At 38.2% G+C, this 18659-nt stretch overlaps 2 protein-coding genes across 5 annotated transcripts; one reads left to right on the top strand and one right to left on the bottom strand.

Annotated features, from left to right (window-relative positions):
• Positions 1-2728: 2728 nt before the first annotated feature.
• On the top strand, positions 2729-6079 carry LOC131538803 (uncharacterized). Its single transcript, XM_058772939.1, has 6 exons — positions 2729-3209; positions 3459-3770; positions 3857-4180; positions 5404-5451; positions 5589-5660; positions 5772-6079. The coding sequence occupies exons 1-6, from the start codon at positions 3149-3151 to the stop codon at positions 5810-5812; spliced, it is 858 nt and encodes a 285-aa protein (XP_058628922.1). The 5' UTR covers positions 2729-3148; the 3' UTR covers positions 5813-6079.
• A 3311-nt stretch (positions 6080-9390) lies between these two features.
• Positions 9391-18457, bottom strand: LOC131538763 (uncharacterized). Of its 4 annotated transcripts, XM_058772866.1 has the most exons (9): positions 17331-18457; positions 15636-17225; positions 15384-15455; positions 15041-15112; positions 14406-14483; positions 13116-14161; positions 11917-12977; positions 11271-11343; positions 9391-11152 (listed from the first exon to the last, which is right to left on the bottom strand). In XM_058772866.1, the coding sequence occupies exons 2-6, from the start codon at positions 15688-15690 to the stop codon at positions 13320-13322; spliced, it is 1119 nt and encodes a 372-aa protein (XP_058628849.1). In that variant the 5' UTR covers positions 15691-17225; positions 17331-18457; the 3' UTR covers positions 9391-11152; positions 11271-11343; positions 11917-12977; positions 13116-13319. The 4 variants fall into 4 exon arrangements, with proteins under 4 accessions (XP_058628849.1, XP_058628851.1, XP_058628850.1 ...); XM_058772868.1 differs by lacking the exons at positions 9391-11152; positions 11271-11343; positions 11917-12977 and adding an exon at positions 14230-14310 and having other exon boundaries at positions 13998-14110; positions 15384-18457; XM_058772867.1 differs by lacking the exons at positions 9391-11152; positions 11271-11343; positions 11917-12977 and having other exon boundaries at positions 14019-14310; positions 15384-18457.
• Between the last annotated feature and the right edge of the window lie 202 nt (positions 18458-18659).

Below are 18659 nucleotides of genomic sequence, written 5' to 3'. Positions count from 1 at the left end.
TAATATTAAAATATTAATATTAATTTGGTGTTACAAGCACTTCTTTTGTTGGATTGCCTCTTCAAGATGAATTGCTTTATGTATTCACCAATTGTAAGTCGCTTTGGATAAAAGCGTCTGCAAAATGACTAAATCTAAATGCAAAATAAAAACTAATTTAAAAATCCAAAACTGTAATATCCTTGATCAGAATGATTCAGATTCACAGCATCATCAGGCGAATCTGGGTTCAGACGAGTTCCCACACTCAGCAATAACATGTTATGAAAGTGTAGAGTAGCTGTCAACTATTTCAAGATTGTAAGAAGGACTTGACTCTGGAATAGATGCAAAACATCACTGTAAAACTTCATATGGAACATGATAATTGCATAATTAATATTATCATAATCGTTTGCAGAAATACAGTAAATAAAGTAGCTGTATATATTCACTCATGGAAATGTGGAGACAGCAGTGAGCACTTTGCACAGATTCTCTCCTGAAACTTAAACTTGTGGAATTCCTTGAAGAACACTGGACTGGTTGCGAGAACCTTGTGTATCGTGAGAAGATTTTCATCCTCAAATAGGATGTGCTCATCTTCATCAATAGCCAGTTTGGCAGATTTAGAGTAGCTGCAGCAGAAATAATTCTGTTCATCCACATCTCTAACAAAAAACACTTTCATTTTAGCATGAATTCCCCTACATCTGGCCCTTTCTGTACAGTAGCCCCTCACTGCAGTACACAAGATCCATCCAGGGGGTGGAGATGGTAGGTTTAGGGGTATGTAAGGTGGGAGGAGTTGGATCTGGATCCAATCTCGCCCCCTGGATCTTGTGTTCTGCAGTGAGGACTCTTTCTGTGACAGATCTAGATTTGTCTTCACTCATCTCTCCAAAATGTTTGAGCAATGCTGGATAGATGCAAGATCATATAAGTTTCGAGTTTCAAAGAAACGCAGAAATGAATGTGCTTTAGCTACATTAGGTTCCTCATTCCTGCTCCTGGAGATACATTTTCAAACACATTCAACTCTAATTAAACTCACCAGAATCGACTAATGGAGATCTTTGAGTTTACCTGAAAATCAAAGCCAGGTGTTTGGATGAGGAACCCTGCTTTATGTGAAAACACTGAAATAAAAAATGTAGATAAACTGCACCAATGAAACAGTGAACTTGTAAATGGATTGCAGAAAACATTTAAAGTTAAAGAAAGAAGAGGAATTTGAATGTGTGTTAAACCAGTGTGGTCAAACTAACTGAGTTCTCACAGCCAGCAGTAACACGTTTCTGAAAATACTAGACACAAAGCGACCCGAGATGATTATTAGTGCTGAGAAAAACCCCAAACAACTTACATTGCTGTAAAAATGCAGGTCTATGCACAATTTAATTTACATACTTTGAATTGAAATATTTTGCACTTTCAGATAAACATCTGAATGTCTGTTCATTAGTCTCTATAACTGTGTTTAGTAATTCTGGTGCTTCTTATTTAGCGATTTTACAAAATACATACATTTGATAAACTTTATACATATTACATCTACAATACATGTTTGCACCAATCAAATTTCCAACAATTTCTGTTTTATTACCAAATAATATATAATTTTGTTCTATTTAAATGAACTTAAACTGCAAAGTTTTACTTCCTGTCACATTGACACGCTCTCAAGCGCTCAAGACTGAAGTGTGGAAACTGAGACGGCCAAAAGTTTGCTGTCAACTGCAGAGATAAAATCATTTTGGCATCATGCAAGTTTGCTGATGTGTTAAATGGTTTTGCCAAAAGTCTGACCAATGATTTTGTAGGGTTTCAAAGATTTTTCAAAATGGTGGACAGCGAGTTTGACTGACTATGGTATTATTGGTATTATTATTCTTAGTATGACTCAAGGAATGAAGTCATTGATAGTGAATACCTTTTCAGTAACAAACCAGTTTTATCACTAATATTTTAATTATTTTATTTCTAGAATTTAACATGGGCAGCGGCTATTTCCACTAAGTGAAAATAGCATATTTTATTAGCATAGATGCTCTTTACACTAAGTGCAAATAGCGATGGATGCTATACACTATGTTAAAATAGTAGGATTTCTGCTGTTTATACTACTTATTGCAAATAATTATCTGCACCTCAGTATTGTAAAACATTATAAAGCAGCCCTGCTGAAAAAAACAATAGAACCTTGTCTAAAACACAATAGAAAATGTAATGGATTTAATGGTTATAATGGGAATTGTATTGGTTTTAATGGAAACTATAATGGTGTCTACTGGTATGTGATGGATTCTATTGGTGGGATGTTAAATCCTATTGGAAAAATGCCCAAAACACACTACATAAAGAAATGTAATGGTTTTACTGGAAAAAGCTAATGGTTTATAATGGTATTGTAATGGAAACCATTGGAATTTCTGTGATGGTTTCTATTGGGCTTCTATTGGGTTTTTTTTTAGCAGGGAGTATACAATAATAACTTACTGAGTGTAAATTTTAATTTTAATTCAAATTATTAAATGGATGCCACCTTATTGGGACAAAAGCCCTCCCTACACCTACCCTAACCCTACCCGATACTATATGTTCAACTTTTTGATGATTTCCTTCATTTTTATTAAAAATAAATGCTTTTCTGATGTGATTTTAAATTTGAAAAGGGAGAAAAAAAGTTTGCCAAAAGGTGGAAAAGAAAGAAGTAAAACTAACAGTAATGCAAAGAACAGCCTATAGATTGGGTTCAGAGTGAATGTGGTTTGATCAACAATATGCAGTTCTCACACTGAAGAACAAGTTTCACATCTGCTGTCAAGTCAAATCTTGTGTTTCATGGGTTTAGCGGTTATGGTTATGGTTATGGATAGGCAGTTCATAGGAAATATAGAAGAAACCGAGTTAATCACAACACCAGTAACAGTCCGCACTCGGCTCTCGAGGGAAGATTTAATCGATTGAGACGTTTACAGAATGACTGCAGGTTAAAACTGCCTGAGCTCTTCTCAGTTCTGACTCCATTATGACTGGCGTTGTGTCTCTAAATAGCAGCATGTAAACACTGAGTCGGTCAGATCAGAGGAAGTGAGCAAACACAGGAAGGGTGGACAGTGTTTTAAGAAAGAGTTGTAATGAAGAGTAAGACTGTCAGAAAGAGAAAATGTCTGATAAGTGTCATTTGTGTCTGCTGGGACTGATCTTTCTCTCTTCGCTTCTCACAGGTAAAGAAATCTCTGTTTTCTCTACAAGACATGTGGAATTAGTCTGAGAAAGAGTTCACCTGAACATGATCAACTCTTGTGTTACAAACAGAACATTGATTATTCCTGAATGAACTAAAACTAGACAGTTTAACATCTGATGCTCAATTATCTTCATGTTAAGAGTGTGTTTGTGATTTAAACAGCTCTCTCTCTCTCTAATGATTTTATGATATAAATAATGATCATTTAAATGTTCTTGTGTTTCAGGTTCCAGTGGAGTGATTGAGACTCATGTGTTCATCAGTTCTGGTGAAAATGTCCGTCTGCCCTGTAATAATGCTCTTCCTGACTGCAAATCAACTGTATGGAACTACAACGGCAATTTAACAGCAGTTGAACTGATTGGTTCAGGGATAAAGAAGACAGACATTGAGAGACATGAGAGACTGAGTCTGGGGTCTGACTGCTCTCTGAACATCAATAACGTCACAAAAGAAGATTATGGCATTTACACCTGCAGACAATATGTGAATAACAAACAAGGACCTGATGCTCGAGTTTTTCTGCATGTTCTTCATGGTAATTTTATGATCAATTTAAAAAGGGCAAATTCTTGGTTTAATCTCCCATGATGATTGAAAAGTGTGTGTTATTTTGTGTTTCAGTCTCTTCATCATCATCATCCTCACAGACTGAGATCAGTGCAGGCCGCTCTGTGACTCTCTCCTGTCAGTTGTATTCATTTTCATTTGCTGGAGTCTCTTGTGATGATTTGATCCGTTCTGAGAAAATTGAGCTGTTCTGGGTGAATCAGACTGGTGTTAATCTGACGATATCAGACTCTGGATATCAGATATCAGCTTCAAGACTCTGCATCAGCACTCTGACTACAACACTCCTGAATGAAGATGACCACAGAGAGTGGAGATGTGAAGTTACTCACGGAAATCAAGTGAAGAGCACAGCCGCATATAATGTCAAGAGTTCAGGTGAGTGAGTAACTTTCCTTCCTCACTGAAAAAACTGAAGAGTTGCACATAAACAAGTCATACATTGCTTCATGTAGTCATATAGGCAGCGCTATTTCTGAGCATAAAAGGGTCCTAAGTGTTGCACACACAGAAGAGGCGATGTTGTCTGGTGGCACATATTAGTTTTTATTTTGTCACACTCTGCAAAGTTAATAAACACAACAAGAAATTAGTTCATTTCACAGTAGTGTGTTTTAACGACTGGCAGTGTGACTTCTTCATACATGAATGAAACTCTAGTTCAATAAACTCACTTTGCGCAATCTTCTGATATAACGTTACATAAAGTAAAGCAATAATGAGAACAATACATTCCACCATATAGACTATAACTCACTGAAATTAGCACTACAATAACACTCAATGAACACACTAACTGTGTATACGCACTGTTAAGTACACTTAATACTAAACATTTGTAAACTCCACCAGCATCATAGTAATCATTAAACAATGATAAAATTACAGAATACAAATGCCTTTATAATCGAATATTACTTAACTTCCTTTTACAAACAAGATTGAGTGCATTTTTAATTATAATCTTCTGTCAACATCAATCACTTTCATGACGCAATACTTCGCGCGGCCTCGACGCGGGTGCTCTAACGCGTCAATTCTATCCATTCAAAACATAAGTGCATTAAACAAACACATGAAATCCCCATATAACATACACCTTTCATGAACTTAAGCTGCGATGCCACATCACTTATCTTACCTGCAAAGTTAATAAACACAACAAGAAATTAGTTCATTTCACAGTAGTGTGTTTTAACGACTGGCAGTGTGACTTCTTCATACATGAATGAAACTCCCTGCGGCTCACCATCGCCCCCTAGCGTCACCCGCCAGTATATACAAGTCTAAGTGATGTTATAATAGGCATCATTATACATTGTACACAAATATTGTTGAAGCACCAGTACATTTAGTAAATGACAATTAATAATACTAAAATATATATATATATATATATATATATATATATATATATATATATATATAGCTATCTGAATCTATATGCCTACATAAGCGAAATCTTAAGTGATAATAGATGACAGACTCAGCAGTGGAAATCCCCACAGGCTCCAGCACATATTTATCATTTCTGTGACGTGAAGCTCAAGCATGATGTGATGTTGATGATGATGTGTGGTTTGTATGTTACATGATCACAGATCCAGCACGAACTGAAGTCAGTAGGACTGCTGGATCATTACTCAGAGGTACAGTCCAACAGTGCTGAAATGGTTCATCTGCAGTGCTTTGTCAAGAACTGTTCGTTTTAAACCTTTGATTTCATTCCCAGTTTCACAGATTGAGTCTGTTTTGTTTTTTTCATCTGTCCACATCTTTCCTGCAGTGATTGTGATTATTGTCGAGTTTGCAGTATTTGTTGCCCCTACTGTGATTCTTCTTCAGATCACCTGTGCTGGTGAGTTTTTCAGCCTCACACAATTTGCAACAATATTTAAAAAGCAAAAATTTATAGAGGAATGAATGAATGAATGAATGAATGAGAATTGTTCTTTTTTTTCCTTCTCAGAAAACAAAGAAAAAACTCTGACCACCCTGAGGAAACAGTGATAACATACATTAAAAAAACAAAAACAAATACCAGGCGAGATTTATAGTTTATGGATATTTGCATGCAGTGTTCAAAGTCATTTTCTTGTGTGGTATAATGGACAGATTGTTTGTATAATAATCCTCTCTCTGTTCTGTCTGATGGAGCTGCTTTGGTGAGTCTTGTACATTCTTGCATTTAGAGTTTATTTTTATTTATTTATTTTATTTTGGATGATTTCTACTAATATTTTTAATAAAACCTCTGCTGTTCTGTTTATTATTTCACCTTTGCTGAGATGGGTTTTTTTTTTTTTACAATTCTAGTGATTCCCCTACATGAGCTGATAATGTGAGGATGTGTTAAACTGTGAAGCAAAGCAACAAAGAAAAACAAATAATTAAATGATAAATTAATGTTCATAATAATTCATATACCTCTAAGTGGTTAGTTAAGAAATCCATTTTGTTAAACTAATGATGCACACTTAATCTTTTCTCACAGCTGGGTTACAAGAGCAAATTAATTGGGTTTGGAATTATTTAAATGTAAAAATGAAAAACATAAAAACAAAAGTTTTTTGAGAATAAAGATACTTGCTCAAAGATACTTTTGTGGCCCTACTTCTGGTAGGCTTCAGCAAAGAATCCGAAGGCTGCATCCGAAAACTTAGGCAGCTGATTTGCTGCCTCGCTGCCTCATGAGGCAATGACTTTGCAGGCAGTGTTTTTGCACAAAGGCACCTCACGAATCTGATTTCGGACAGGCTTCTGAGGCAGCGTAACGGTTTAACGATCTAAAACAAAATATAATGAGTTTTGGTGATAACTAAACAAATATTTAATTACTATAATACTAATTTCTCACTAGAAATAACATCAAAAATGGAAAAAGTTAATAAGAAATATACATTTACACACAAACTAACCACCAAACACAACTTTCAGATGCCATCTTTATTTTTTAGCTCAACCGTCACGGAATGGAACGCACAGGATTGTGGGATATCAAAGGCAGCGAAGAATACATCTATGCTGCCTTCACAAATCGATCAGATGAAGGTATCTCATGAGACAGGAAGTGAAGCTAACTTTGGATTCAGACGTGCCTTGATGCCTTCCTACCTTGGAATGTGTCCTCCGAAGGCAGCATTTTTCAGTTTTAGGATGCAGCCAATAACAACAGCAAAGTCCCTCTCGGGTAGATTACGCTTACTAAACATGCAAATGCACCCTCTACCAACAGGAGGCGCTTTTGTAGCAACCAAAATAGAGGTTTCCCCGGTAACAGCTGCACACCAAACAGCGCTCCGCTCACAAATGCTGCTTCATCAGACATTAAAGGCAAGATGAAATGAAAATGACATCGAAATGTTTCTGAAGACAGTCCGTTTCCTTCGGAGATACAGTGATATAGAAACACCTGCGCCGTGTTTTGTTTTTGAAACGTGCAGTGCTCATGTTTATTCAACTAAGTAAAAGCCTTTTGGAAAATCTATTTGTGGCTGTCAGTTTTGATATTGTGGCGGGCCGCCACAAATAAATGTATGGAAAACACATCCCACAGCACAAAAACCTGAGCCCAACTTCAGCCTAGTCATCACCTCACTCAACACCTTAACTTTACCTGCGTTTGTAGTCGGCGCCACTAGCCAGACCAACAAACAAACACAAACCGGAAGTTAACTTAGGGCCAGGCACATACTCCCGATGAAACAGTCTATACAGGCAAAGTCTGATGCTCATCTAATTATGGCCCCGCCCATTCAGACCCAAGAGCTTAAAAGGGGTCGGGGTAGTAATGTTCTCACACTACTCCAGCAGGGTTGTGACAGTGAAGTAGTTCATGAGAGTTTTCTCTTTTCTTCGCTTTTATTCGCTTGTAAATGCCTGTGCGCGAATTAGCGGCAATTCGGCGTCATTGAATTGACAACAACAAAACAGTAGGCTACGACAAAATCACTTATATTAAACATAGAATGTTTAATTTATTAACAAAACAAATACAAATACTCTGTGCTATGGACGTAATATAAGATAAAAAATAACTTACTCAAAGTTTAAATATAAAACACTGAAAATCAGATGGAACCAAATAAATAAGAAACGAATGTTAAAAAAGCTTCCAAAATGATCTTAGATAAATGACAAAAGTCAAAAGGCGGTCCAAGGTCTAAAATATTTTCAAAGAAGGTGCTTTTGTATTTCGAAACTAGAAACTAAATCTTCCGCCAACGTCTTGTCTTTCTCACCTCGCTCGTCAGCTCGACTCACTCTCCTCACGTGATAAAAGAAATCCGACTCCTGCCGCTGATCTGAGATGCGACTGTTGTTCTGCATTGGGAGGCTAAAGACAGCCTTTAAGCCCAATTTATACTTCTACGTCGAACCTACGCTGTAGCCTCGACGCCGTAAGCTGTGCGTCGGTTTTCATTTATACTTCTGTGTCGTCGTCCGCGTCGAAGTGCAGTACACATGCAGAGCGCTAGTCCGCAGTGTCCACGGGCATGTTGCTGGTGTAACCCGCAGTACCACGGCAAAAGCCGAAGAAGAAGCGACTCGTAGGAGAAGCCGTGGCGGCAGCAAATAAATATCAAATCATTAAATCATTATTTAAAACTACAAAAAGGAGACAACAACGGAACAGAAGATGGCATTCTTTCAATCTCCACAAGGACGTGTACCACGGCAGATCAACATTGTTTGTCGCGGACAACTACTGATGTATAATGCTATAGTATAATAAATGACACTTGTTCTTTGCTTTGTTTTATTTTAAATAAGAAGGTGTGACATTAAACTATATTACAGTGCTCATAAACGCACACAAAACTCAAGTGCATACGAAGGGAGGGGTTCTAGCAGACCAATCACAACGCTTGCGGTCCGCGTAGAATTGACGCGCTGTTAGGTATTTGGAGAGGTGCACGTCAGGTACGGCGTAGGTTACGGCGCAGGCCTGTGCGTCTCTGCTGACTAGCCAATAGGAACGAAGGAAATTCCAGGGAGGCGGGACGACTAAAATACACACAATTAGAGGTTCGAATCCTGCCTCGGCCACAAATGACATGATATTAATTTGTATTCGTTTTTCATCTAGATACACTTTAAGTACAATTAACATATAATAAACGAACTTTGTGCGCAAAGATAAAATAAATCTTGTAATATTTGTTCTTGTGTAGGATGTACATAATATGCAACGATCTTAATAAACATTTACATTATAATAGGGTATAGTTATCGCTAATATAGAAAATGTGAATGTGATTAATTGAAAAGAACATTTTGATCATGTTTTAGACATTTATTTTTAATGAGACGTTTGCTTTATATTTGTATAACTATGTACAGAAAACCCATATATATGAAATACAACCAATAAACAATAAAAAATAGAAAGTCTCTCGTTTTATTTATAGTACAATAATATACATATTATATAAAACTGAGGTAATTGGTACAGTACAGTACTAACCAAAACATATAATAATTGAATAAATATACATTAAATAATTATAGATTAAACAACAACAATAATAATAAAATCTAAAGTTGTGAAGAACACAGAAAAAAAACAAGAATTTTAAATTAAATAATTATGTACAATTATGTATGTTTAATAGTAAGAGTTATTCATATTTAGTGTTTACAAATCAAAATAAAATAATGCAAGTAAATAAAAATAATTTAAAAAACACTAAAATGCAATGCAAACAAGGCCAATACTTGATATTTTAATGAACAAATGGAAATAAATGAAACAATTTACATTTATAGATTAAACAACAACAACAACAATATTAATAATAATAATAGTTATAAAATCTAAAGTTGTGGAAAACAGGAAAAAAGCAAGAAAAAAAGAACATGCTTTTTTAGAAAGAGGCTACATAGTACTTTTTTCAGTTAAACAGATGATACTGTCCATGCACATGTATATAGTACAGTTATGAATATGATTGTGCCAAAAGTAATAAACTAATAAAATGTAAGAACAATAGAACAACATGCTTAAGAAATATTATATGCTTTCCATCATCTAAATAATCATAGAGTTTTGAAAATGTTTTGAAAGAATGGTAAAAACAAATTCCACTGATAAATAAAAAATGATGCATATATAACACAGTAAAAGTTAAGCAGATTTTTTTATATTTTACAATCCTGCATGGAGTCAACATAGCAAAAAAACAAAAAACAGAAAGACAAATAAGGCAAGAACATACCACGGTGGTTTCAACATGTAACAGACATGCATAACAAACAAGATACCGAGTTATATTTTTATGATACAATAATTACAATACATACATTCAAAACCAGGAAACATGAGGGCAGTCACTTTCCCTTTTCTGCTGTCCATCTCTTCCTTTCAGCCTCATAAAAGGAAGACTGTCAGAACTCTCCCCAAGTCATCTCGTGAGTCATCCCCTCTGTCCGATATAGGGAAAACACTCTGGCAGGACAATAGACATATTTCCCTGCCACACCGGGGAAGCCAGTATGTATGTGTGGACTCTCTGGGCCTTGTTTGAGTGGCTTGTGGCAGAACCTACAGAGGCAACCAGTGGGATGCTGCTCCATGGCCTTTCTCTTTCTCCGCTCCTCCATTACCTGTCTTGCCTCTGCAGAACGCTGCTTTGGCCTGTAGCTCTCGTTTAAAAAAAAGGTGTTTCAGCAAAGTCAGCAAACGGCATTCGAGGATTGGTGAGGCCTTCCGCTGCATACATCTGGTATACCTTTGTAGAGCTGTAAAACTACTTCACATTCGCAGACTGATAAAAAAAAATGAATGGAGGAGCCATCACCAAGGTAACGTGACTTTGGCTGGCCGCAAGCAAGACAGTTCCGTATCCTCTTTTTAACAGGCTGCTGTTGCTGCTGCTTCTCCACAATCTTTCACCATTTGTTCAATCTCACCCTTAGTTAGCAGGAACTCTTTGGGCTTATTGCTGGGTGGGTTCACTGGGGCAGGTGGGAGGGTTACCACTGGTACACTTACGGTTTCACTACCTTCTGTGAGGTGATGCCACAGCTGCTGGGTCTCCAGGTATGAACTTGTGTTTGTCATCTTGGCCAGGTGTTGCACATAACGTGAGATATGCTGTTTCGTGGTGGGGTGTAAGAGGCTATTGGGATCCCTGGAGGCAGCCTGCACAAGGGCAGCATACTCCGCATCCACCTGGGTGAGAAGGTCTTTCTGCCCATGGTACTTTGTCAGAAAGCCATCAATGGAATCCCTCATGGGCTGTGTCCACCGAAAATGGTCCAGGACAAAAAGTAGACCGCCTGCCTTGATGGGACCTGTGCGAGCAGCTTGTGGAGAGGGAGCAAAGGGCAGTGGTGGTGTCATCTCATCTAAAGAAGAGGAAAAAGGACAAAAAATAATAAATCATTTTCACTTTTATCTCTGAAATATCTGTAGTATTCATATAAATAAGGAATTATTAAGGGATGAAGATGTGAACTGAATTACCTTTTACTTTGGTGGGCTGTGCAGGCTGGATCATTGTTTTTGAGCCGAGAGAAGCCACACCAAAGATGTCATCCTGAAGCAAAGGGTAATTCATTTGGGTTAAAATCAGTGATTACATAATTACACTACCGGTCAAAAGTTTTTGGAGGGTAAGATTTTTAAATGTTTTTAAAAGAAGTCTCTTCTGCTCACCAAGGCTTCATTTATTTGATCCAAAATACAGCAAAAACAGTAATATTGTGAAATGTAATACTGTTTTCTATCTGAATACATTTAAAAATTGTACACAACTTTTTCAACATTGATAATAATAATAAATGATTCTTGAGCAGCAAATCAGCATATTAGAATGATTTCTGAAGAATCATGTGACACTGAATTAAGCTTTGCCAACAAAGAAATTAATTGCATTAATGCATTTTAAAATATATTCAAATAGAAAACAGTTATTTTAAATTGTAAAAATATTTCACAATATTACTGTTTTTGCTGTATTTTGGATCAAATAAATGAAGCCTTGGTGAGCAGAAGAGACTTCTTTTAAAAACATTTTAAAAAATATTACCGTCCAGAAACTTTTGACCGGTAGAGTACATTTTGTGTTTTAGTGAGTGAGGATATTTCTAAGTACAACAGTCAAGTTTACCTGAGCAAAGTGTTCCTCCCTCACCTCCTCAGGTGGGAATCTCTCACTGAGAGCAGACAGCTCTTAGGACTGATGCTCTTCCTCCCCTGCAATAGGTACTTTCTGGGACTTGTAGCTTGTCCCAGTTCAGGGGGACAGGACGACAACCAGGCTCCACATACTGCAGTCCAAACCTTTCACTGGTGTCTGTCTGTGAGACAAGTAAGGCAGGGTACTTGGCCTGGCCTGTCACTACGTCTGAGAGCTTGTTCAGTTCCATGATCAGCACAGGATCAAAAACTTCAGGCAGCTTCACTCCAGGCTGCTTCAGGTCCACAAGGCACTGGAAATTCCAGCGGGCCACTTCAATCATGCCCTGTGCCTGTATAAGTTCTGTGGATACCTGAGTGCCTGTGACCCATCTCGCCTGATGGAAATGGAACCCCTCCTGCTGAGAGGTGCCTCTCACAGGGATCCACACGGGTACAGCTGCTGCCTCCCCTTCACATGGTTCAGCTGGACTGTTCCACCATGCCTATAGAGGATCCCCTCTGTAACCTCTGGGTCACTCAGGCAGCCTCTGAGGATGTGGACTCCTCCACACCTTCAACATCGATGGTTTGAACAGTGGCACACCATCAGGATCGCATTCTAAAAAGAATCTTTGGAGAATGCTCTCCACTCTCTCTAGCAGCTCTTTGGGGTGTGGGACCCTGGTGCGGCAGTGCTCCCTGATGTGCTGCTTTGTTGGATTTGCAGGCACTATCCCACAGAAGACATAAGCCTGCTTCAGTCTCTGTAGGTCCGTCTGGTCCACAACACTAAAAGCTGCTGACAGAAACTTGCAGAAAGCACTGTGCAGTGGATGGTGCTCTGACACACACTCTCTGGAGAACCGCCGCATGCAGTGGAACAAGTCCAGCTTGATGTTGATGTCGTTATATTCTTTGCCGGAGGCACAGGTGTTGATGAGATGCCCAGAGGTTGCTTCAGCCACTATAGCCTCAGTGGTCTTCCAAGAATCCCAGAGGAGGTGCTCCTGGGGCTCAGGGTTTGGGATTCTGAAGGCAGCACAGCAATCTCTGTTCAACACACAAAGAAAAGAATATTTAAAATATTAAACATTCAAATACATAGGATACATGTCTTTGCTATACTATATTTTGTTTACTTTACAAATATAATATAGGTGGGAAGGAAAATGTGACGCTGGTTCTTACTTGTCAACCCACTGGTACTTGGCTTTTGGCACTCCTGCAAAAATGTAACGACGAGACAGCCCCTCATACATTGACTCCAGGGATTTATCACTTTCAGACTGCAGCATCACCCAGGACAAGATCATCCAGTTTTCATTCACCACAGCGTAGGATGACATAGTACCTGATGCAAGCACAACCTTCCGGGCCACCTTTCAGGTATGGTCAGCCCTTAAGGCTTGTCCAAATGTGCCTTGGAGTACCATAAAGTCCACTGTCTCCATCCAGCACATTCTTAACAGTGGACAGGTAAGCCAGGTGTGCACGCTCATACCTGAGGTGGAGAGCTTCATTCAATTGATTGGCCATATCATTGGGAGACTTTCCTGTGCGCCGCAACTCATCCATCACAGTCTTACATATGGCTTTCTTGTGCGTCAGAAAAGCTGGCAAAATGTTGCAGAACCGACTCGGCAGCATGTCCATCCATTGGAGTTTGTCTGCAAACCAGTACTTTTTACAGACTTTACAGCTGAGCCGAGACGCCAGTATGTAGTACTGGCTGCTTGTACCAATAATGACACGGGGTAGTCCAACTCCTGCTGAGATAACGTGGGGATTTGGACTGCCGTACAGACATGGCAGAGTGTAGTCGTTGCAGACTCTTTCCATAATGGTGTGCTCTGGTTTCCAAAAGAAGAATGGATGAAGTTGAAAGTATTTTGGTGATGGCAGCTCATAGACAGAATCAATAAGTTCGGGCTGAGGTGGGTAACGCCACAAGGAGATCATGTTCATTGGATGTCTCACCGGTCTAGAACCTGGCCACAGTCCCAAGGCTTCCATTTCTGTTTTCATCCAGATTCTCTGCTGTTGAGAGCAGTTCAATCGGCTCACATCCTGCTCATAGCTTGGCAGTGGTGGAAAAGAATGCTTCTTCTCCAACTGAGTTGAGGGGTACTCAGTAGAGGCTGCAGGGAGTCCCGAGAAAGACTGTCCAGCACCTGCAGGGGGTCCTGAGGGAGGAGTAGAGGCTGTAGACTGTGCAGAGGTCACTGGGAGGAGGGCTACAGGATGACATGTTAAATATGTTTTAAATTTAATTAAGTAAAATGATGTAACATTAAGTCCTTACACTGACAGAACACGGTTTCCTGCACTGGTCTCAAAGGCGATGTGGTCTTGCTTGTAGATAATTCAAGCAACTCTGGAGGTACTTGGTGAAAGGGAATTGGTGAAAAACAATAACACTGATCAGAACAGGCATATCCTTATAGTAGAATCGGCATGTGTATACGTCCATATACCAACCTGGCCTTGGAGATGCAGTAGCACTATATTCATCAGGCCGGTCTGGTTTTGAGAGTGTTGCTGGTGGTTTACGCCTCCCTAACACAGAAAAATGTAATGTCATTCTAATACCCTGTAGTACTGTCCCTTAGTAAATGTGTTAATAAATAGTAATGTAAATGCATGCCAACCCATTGAACACATATCAAGACTCTTTATAATATTAGGGGTGTGGTGTGGTATGTTAATTGGTCTACATTACATGAGTAATCTACAAAATTCATCATTCTAGTCCAAATTAATACATATTTGTACTTTTGCTGTACTTTTGCATTTTGGAGATGTACATCTTTTACTCTGTAGATCATGTACATACCAAACCTTTAAAGTATAGCATGCAAAAAAACACGTGAATTTAGTTTCAATTTTACTTTAGCTGCACGCTTAATCTGACTCCAATTCCAAATGGTTATTACATTTAGATTGTTTCTAATTAGGAATTAATCCTAACTATTGGTTATGTATTAATTTAGATATTTGATTATTCTGGGTATCCAATATTTTCAATTATTTGTTCATTAGGGACCTGATGTTGCATATAGAGAACTGAAGTGTATGTGTGTTTGAACATGTATGTGCATGTATGTGGTTCTCACTCAGTTGGCCTGGAATTTTAGATGAATATGTGGGATGCATCATCCTCCCCAATTCTTCACTCTCCTCCACTTCTATGAAAGAAAAGCAAACCAAAGATTGGTATGAAAGGATCATCAACTGTTGTTTATTCAGGGAAAATGGACTGAGCATTAAGCTCTTTTACAGCAATACCCTGAGTTCACATTCATATGGGTGTACTTTCAGAAAAAGATGGATATAGCAACCACAATAAATATTGTGTGTGTGTGTGTGTGTGTGTGTGTGTGTGTGTGTGTGTGTGTGTGTGTGTGTGTGTGTGCCTGTGAGCACACATGCACCTATGTCTGTGTGAGGTTTTCTTACTCAGTTGGTCTTGGAGTTTGGATGGGGATATAGAAAGCATCATTCTCTCCAATTCTTCATCATCCTCCATTTCTGTGAAACGAAGCATAAAAGCAAAGATGCAAATCATATGTCATTTGATTGCCTTTGTACTTTCAAATACAAATACCAGCTTTTGATAACATACATGCAATTTAAATGATAAAATATATTAATCATAATGTATATGCAATACAGTAAGTTAGTATTGCTAAAGTACAGCATTCAATTTACCTTCTCGGTTTGTCAGATTAATCGTGTTAGGGTCATTCCTGGTATCCGGTAACATTTTGGCTTCATAATTTTTGGGAAAAAGGTTACATGTTTTTCATGTTTTTAGCATTCTACCAAAATAGTGACATGTTCAACTATATGGAACACATACTGGTCAAGCTCAGTGACTTAAAAAATAATAATTATGGGTATAGAAGAAAGTGAAAAGAAGAAGGAAGTTTCCCTTCTGTCTGTACTGGGTTGCCGGCCCATCACTGACAAAGTGGAGCTGAGTCACCTGGAGAAACCTTGACTGAACCATATCCAGGACTGGATCCAGGTGTGCCCAGATTGCCGGTGGATCATGTCTCCGTGAAGGGGAAATAGAGCAGAATGCTATTGGATTCTTCTGTGCTGCTGTATATAATACACCAGTGTGCAGGGTTGCCTGCTGATGGGATCCCCCAAAATGGACAGACTGCACTTCATTTGCATATTTGCACAAATAGTTTTCACTGAAGTCCACATGAATTAAACATTCATGGTCTTTGAGATCTTCTCTTAGTTGCCTGTAGGCCCTATACTGCCAACGTATGTTGAATAGATGTTGCTTGAATTTTATAATTTTTTCCTGGAATTGATCAACAACTTCATCCTCAGTCTTGGTCAGTTCTTTTTTGACAGTTATTATTGCCGCCTTCTCCTCATTGGATGTGGATGTCTCAGTTGACCGCTGGTTGAGTGAAATAGCATTGTTGGAGGCAGGTCTCGCCATGGTCACAGCAGTGCTGCAGCAACTTACACATTCTCCATATGCACAGGCTTTTGAGTCAGGGTTGCACACTGTCGCATCAGCCAGCTCTTCAAGGTTTTTGGAGGATAAAAGCCCACATTTGAAGAAGGTGCTGGCCATGAACCCGATATTTTCATGGGTTTTACATAGACATGTTTTCCTGTCACTTTCAGTGGGTGTTACAACCCAAAATGGTCTAAGGGTACAGAAAAACGAATATGACACCTGGTCACTATTTTCAGATTGAAACTTTCTGTGTAGGTTTTTTAGTGTGTCAGTCAGCAGCCTCTTCTGCATCTTTTTTTTCTTTTGGGTGACTGTTTCTTTCTTACCCGTTGTCACTCTCAAGAAGAATGATACCACCTTCTCTCTTGCAGCTGCTCTGTACCTTGCTGTCCACTGAAACAAGGAGATGTCACCCTGCAGTCTCACCCACTTCTGAGAAAATCCAAGGGTCTTCTGAGCAAGCCTCTGTAACCTATTTTTTTTATTATATTGCCTGTGGTGGCTTTTGCAAGCATTTGCTTCTCTCTCTCGCTTCTTGTGTTCTTGTATTTGTTCTTTAGTTCTTCAATGATAGAGGCCTGTCACAGAAGTTTTCTGCGTGTGCTAGGATGAAGAGAATTTGTCAAAATTTTGGAAAGTTGTGCACGAGGGGACTGGCCATCACCATTTGTCTTTATCTGACTCCGTTGCCACCTCTTCTTGTATTTCTCTTTTTTTGCTTTTTCTTTAGCAAAGGCCACTTTAAGCTTTTCAATTTCTCTTTGGAGTCTTTTTTATTTCTATTTTTCTGACATTGACCTTGCTGTCTTTGCCTAAAACACAACAAATACAACATAATTAATATGTTTGTGCATGAAAAAAATGCAACTTACTGTAAACTTTTACTACATAACTCCATCCTATACAGATTTCCTGACCTTTGTCACTGATTTCAATTCAGAAGGTAAAGTAGGTGTTGCTGGGGGAGAGTGTATAGCTGCCCTGGCCTTTTCTCTGGCTTTCACCTCTCTTTTTCTTTCTCTCCATTTTTTTTCGTTGGGCACGCTTTTCATGCTCACTGAGGTCTGCCACTCGTTTCTTTTTCCCTGTCTCGCTGCCATTTCTCTCTCTCTTTCTGCAGATACTTTTCTCTCCTCTCAGGGTCTGCATCTCTGTTTGCCCTGTAGCGACGCTGCAGCTCAGCTGGAGTAAGTGGTGGTGCCATTTCCTAAACTAATTAATCGTGATTAAAAACATTGGAGTTTTTCTATATTTTTATATTGTAATAACAATAGCAGAATCCATTTTGGTGCTAAATACAACCCTTTATTTTTTAAAGTTTCCATAAAGAACCGTGCTTTTAAAGTCCTATGTACAACCTGCTGTTATAAATACCCTTTTTAATAAGAGTTTATTTTCATTAATTAGTATCTTTATATTACTAATACAATTTGAAAGTTACAATTTAAATCTTTTTTTATCTAATAAAAGATTTTAAGAAATAAATAATTTACCTGTTAAGAGTATGTTGACAGTCTGTCTTGAGCTACAGAAAACCAGAAATGATGCGGCTTTGACAGTTACAGATTTGAAAAACAAAAGGCGGGAAAAAAGTATAATGCAAAGAACCATCTAAGCATATGAACTACATGTAAAAAAACCTTTAAAGGACCAACTTTGTTGTAGGTAATATACAGAAATAAAGTTATCAAACACTTTACAGCCCTAACTGCATAAATTATAAATTAAATATAGACTAATCCATATAGCTACAATTATTGCTATTACCTTTGTTCTTTGATTTGATACCTTTGTTGCTCTGATGCACATCTCATTTTCTCACAACCCTTTAAGTTAACTTAAGATGTTATCCAACTCATTTTAGACTGCGCTTATGAGGATACCCAACAAAGCAGGATTAAATATTTTTATATTTCTCTGCTCACCCTAGTTGGGTGGTATTTTTTTTCCTTCAAGCTCGGGTTCTCTAAAAAAGACCTGGGAGCTTAATGGTTCTGCACAGTATTTTATAATACTTTATATATGTATATATATTATATATACACTACCGCTCAAAAGTTTTAGATCAGTAAGATTTTTCATGTTTTTAAAAGAAGTCTCTTCTGCTCACCAAGGCTTCGTTTATTTGATCAAAAATACAGCAAAAACAGTAATATTGTGAAACATTTTTACAATTTAAAATAACTGTTTTCTATTTGAATACATTTTAAAATGCAGTTTATTTCTGTTGGCAAAGCTGAATTTTC

Source organism: Onychostoma macrolepis, chromosome 04, assembly GCF_012432095.1.
Source record: "Onychostoma macrolepis isolate SWU-2019 chromosome 04, ASM1243209v1, whole genome shotgun sequence".
Taxonomy (NCBI): Eukaryota; Metazoa; Chordata; class Actinopteri; order Cypriniformes; family Cyprinidae; genus Onychostoma; species Onychostoma macrolepis.
The sequence above is the reverse complement of the archived record's forward strand: the minus strand, read 5'-3'. Positions and strand labels throughout refer to the sequence as shown.

Coding starts and splice junctions, on each gene's coding strand:
- LOC131538803 (XM_058772939.1), top strand. CDS start 3,149: ATGTCTGATAAGTGTCATTTGTGTCTGCTGGGACTGATCTTTCTCTCT. Junction 5,452..5,588: donor TGCTGGATCATTACTCAGAG/GTACAGTCCAAC, acceptor TCTTTCCTGCAG/TGATTGTGATTATTGTCGAG. Junction 5,661..5,771: donor TCTTCAGATCACCTGTGCTG/GTGAGTTTTTCA, acceptor TTTCCTTCTCAG/AAAACAAAGAAAAAACTCTG.
- LOC131538763 (XM_058772866.1), bottom strand. CDS start 15,690: ATGTTACCGGATACCAGGAATGACCCTAACACGATTAATCTGACAAAC. Junction 15,456..15,635: donor TAATCTGACAAACCGAGAAG/GTAAATTGAATG, acceptor TTCGTTTCACAG/AAATGGAGGATGATGAAGAA. Junction 14,162..14,405: donor TACTGCATCTCCAAGGCCAG/GTTGGTATATGG, acceptor GTCATCCTGTAG/CCCTCCTCCCAGTGACCTCT.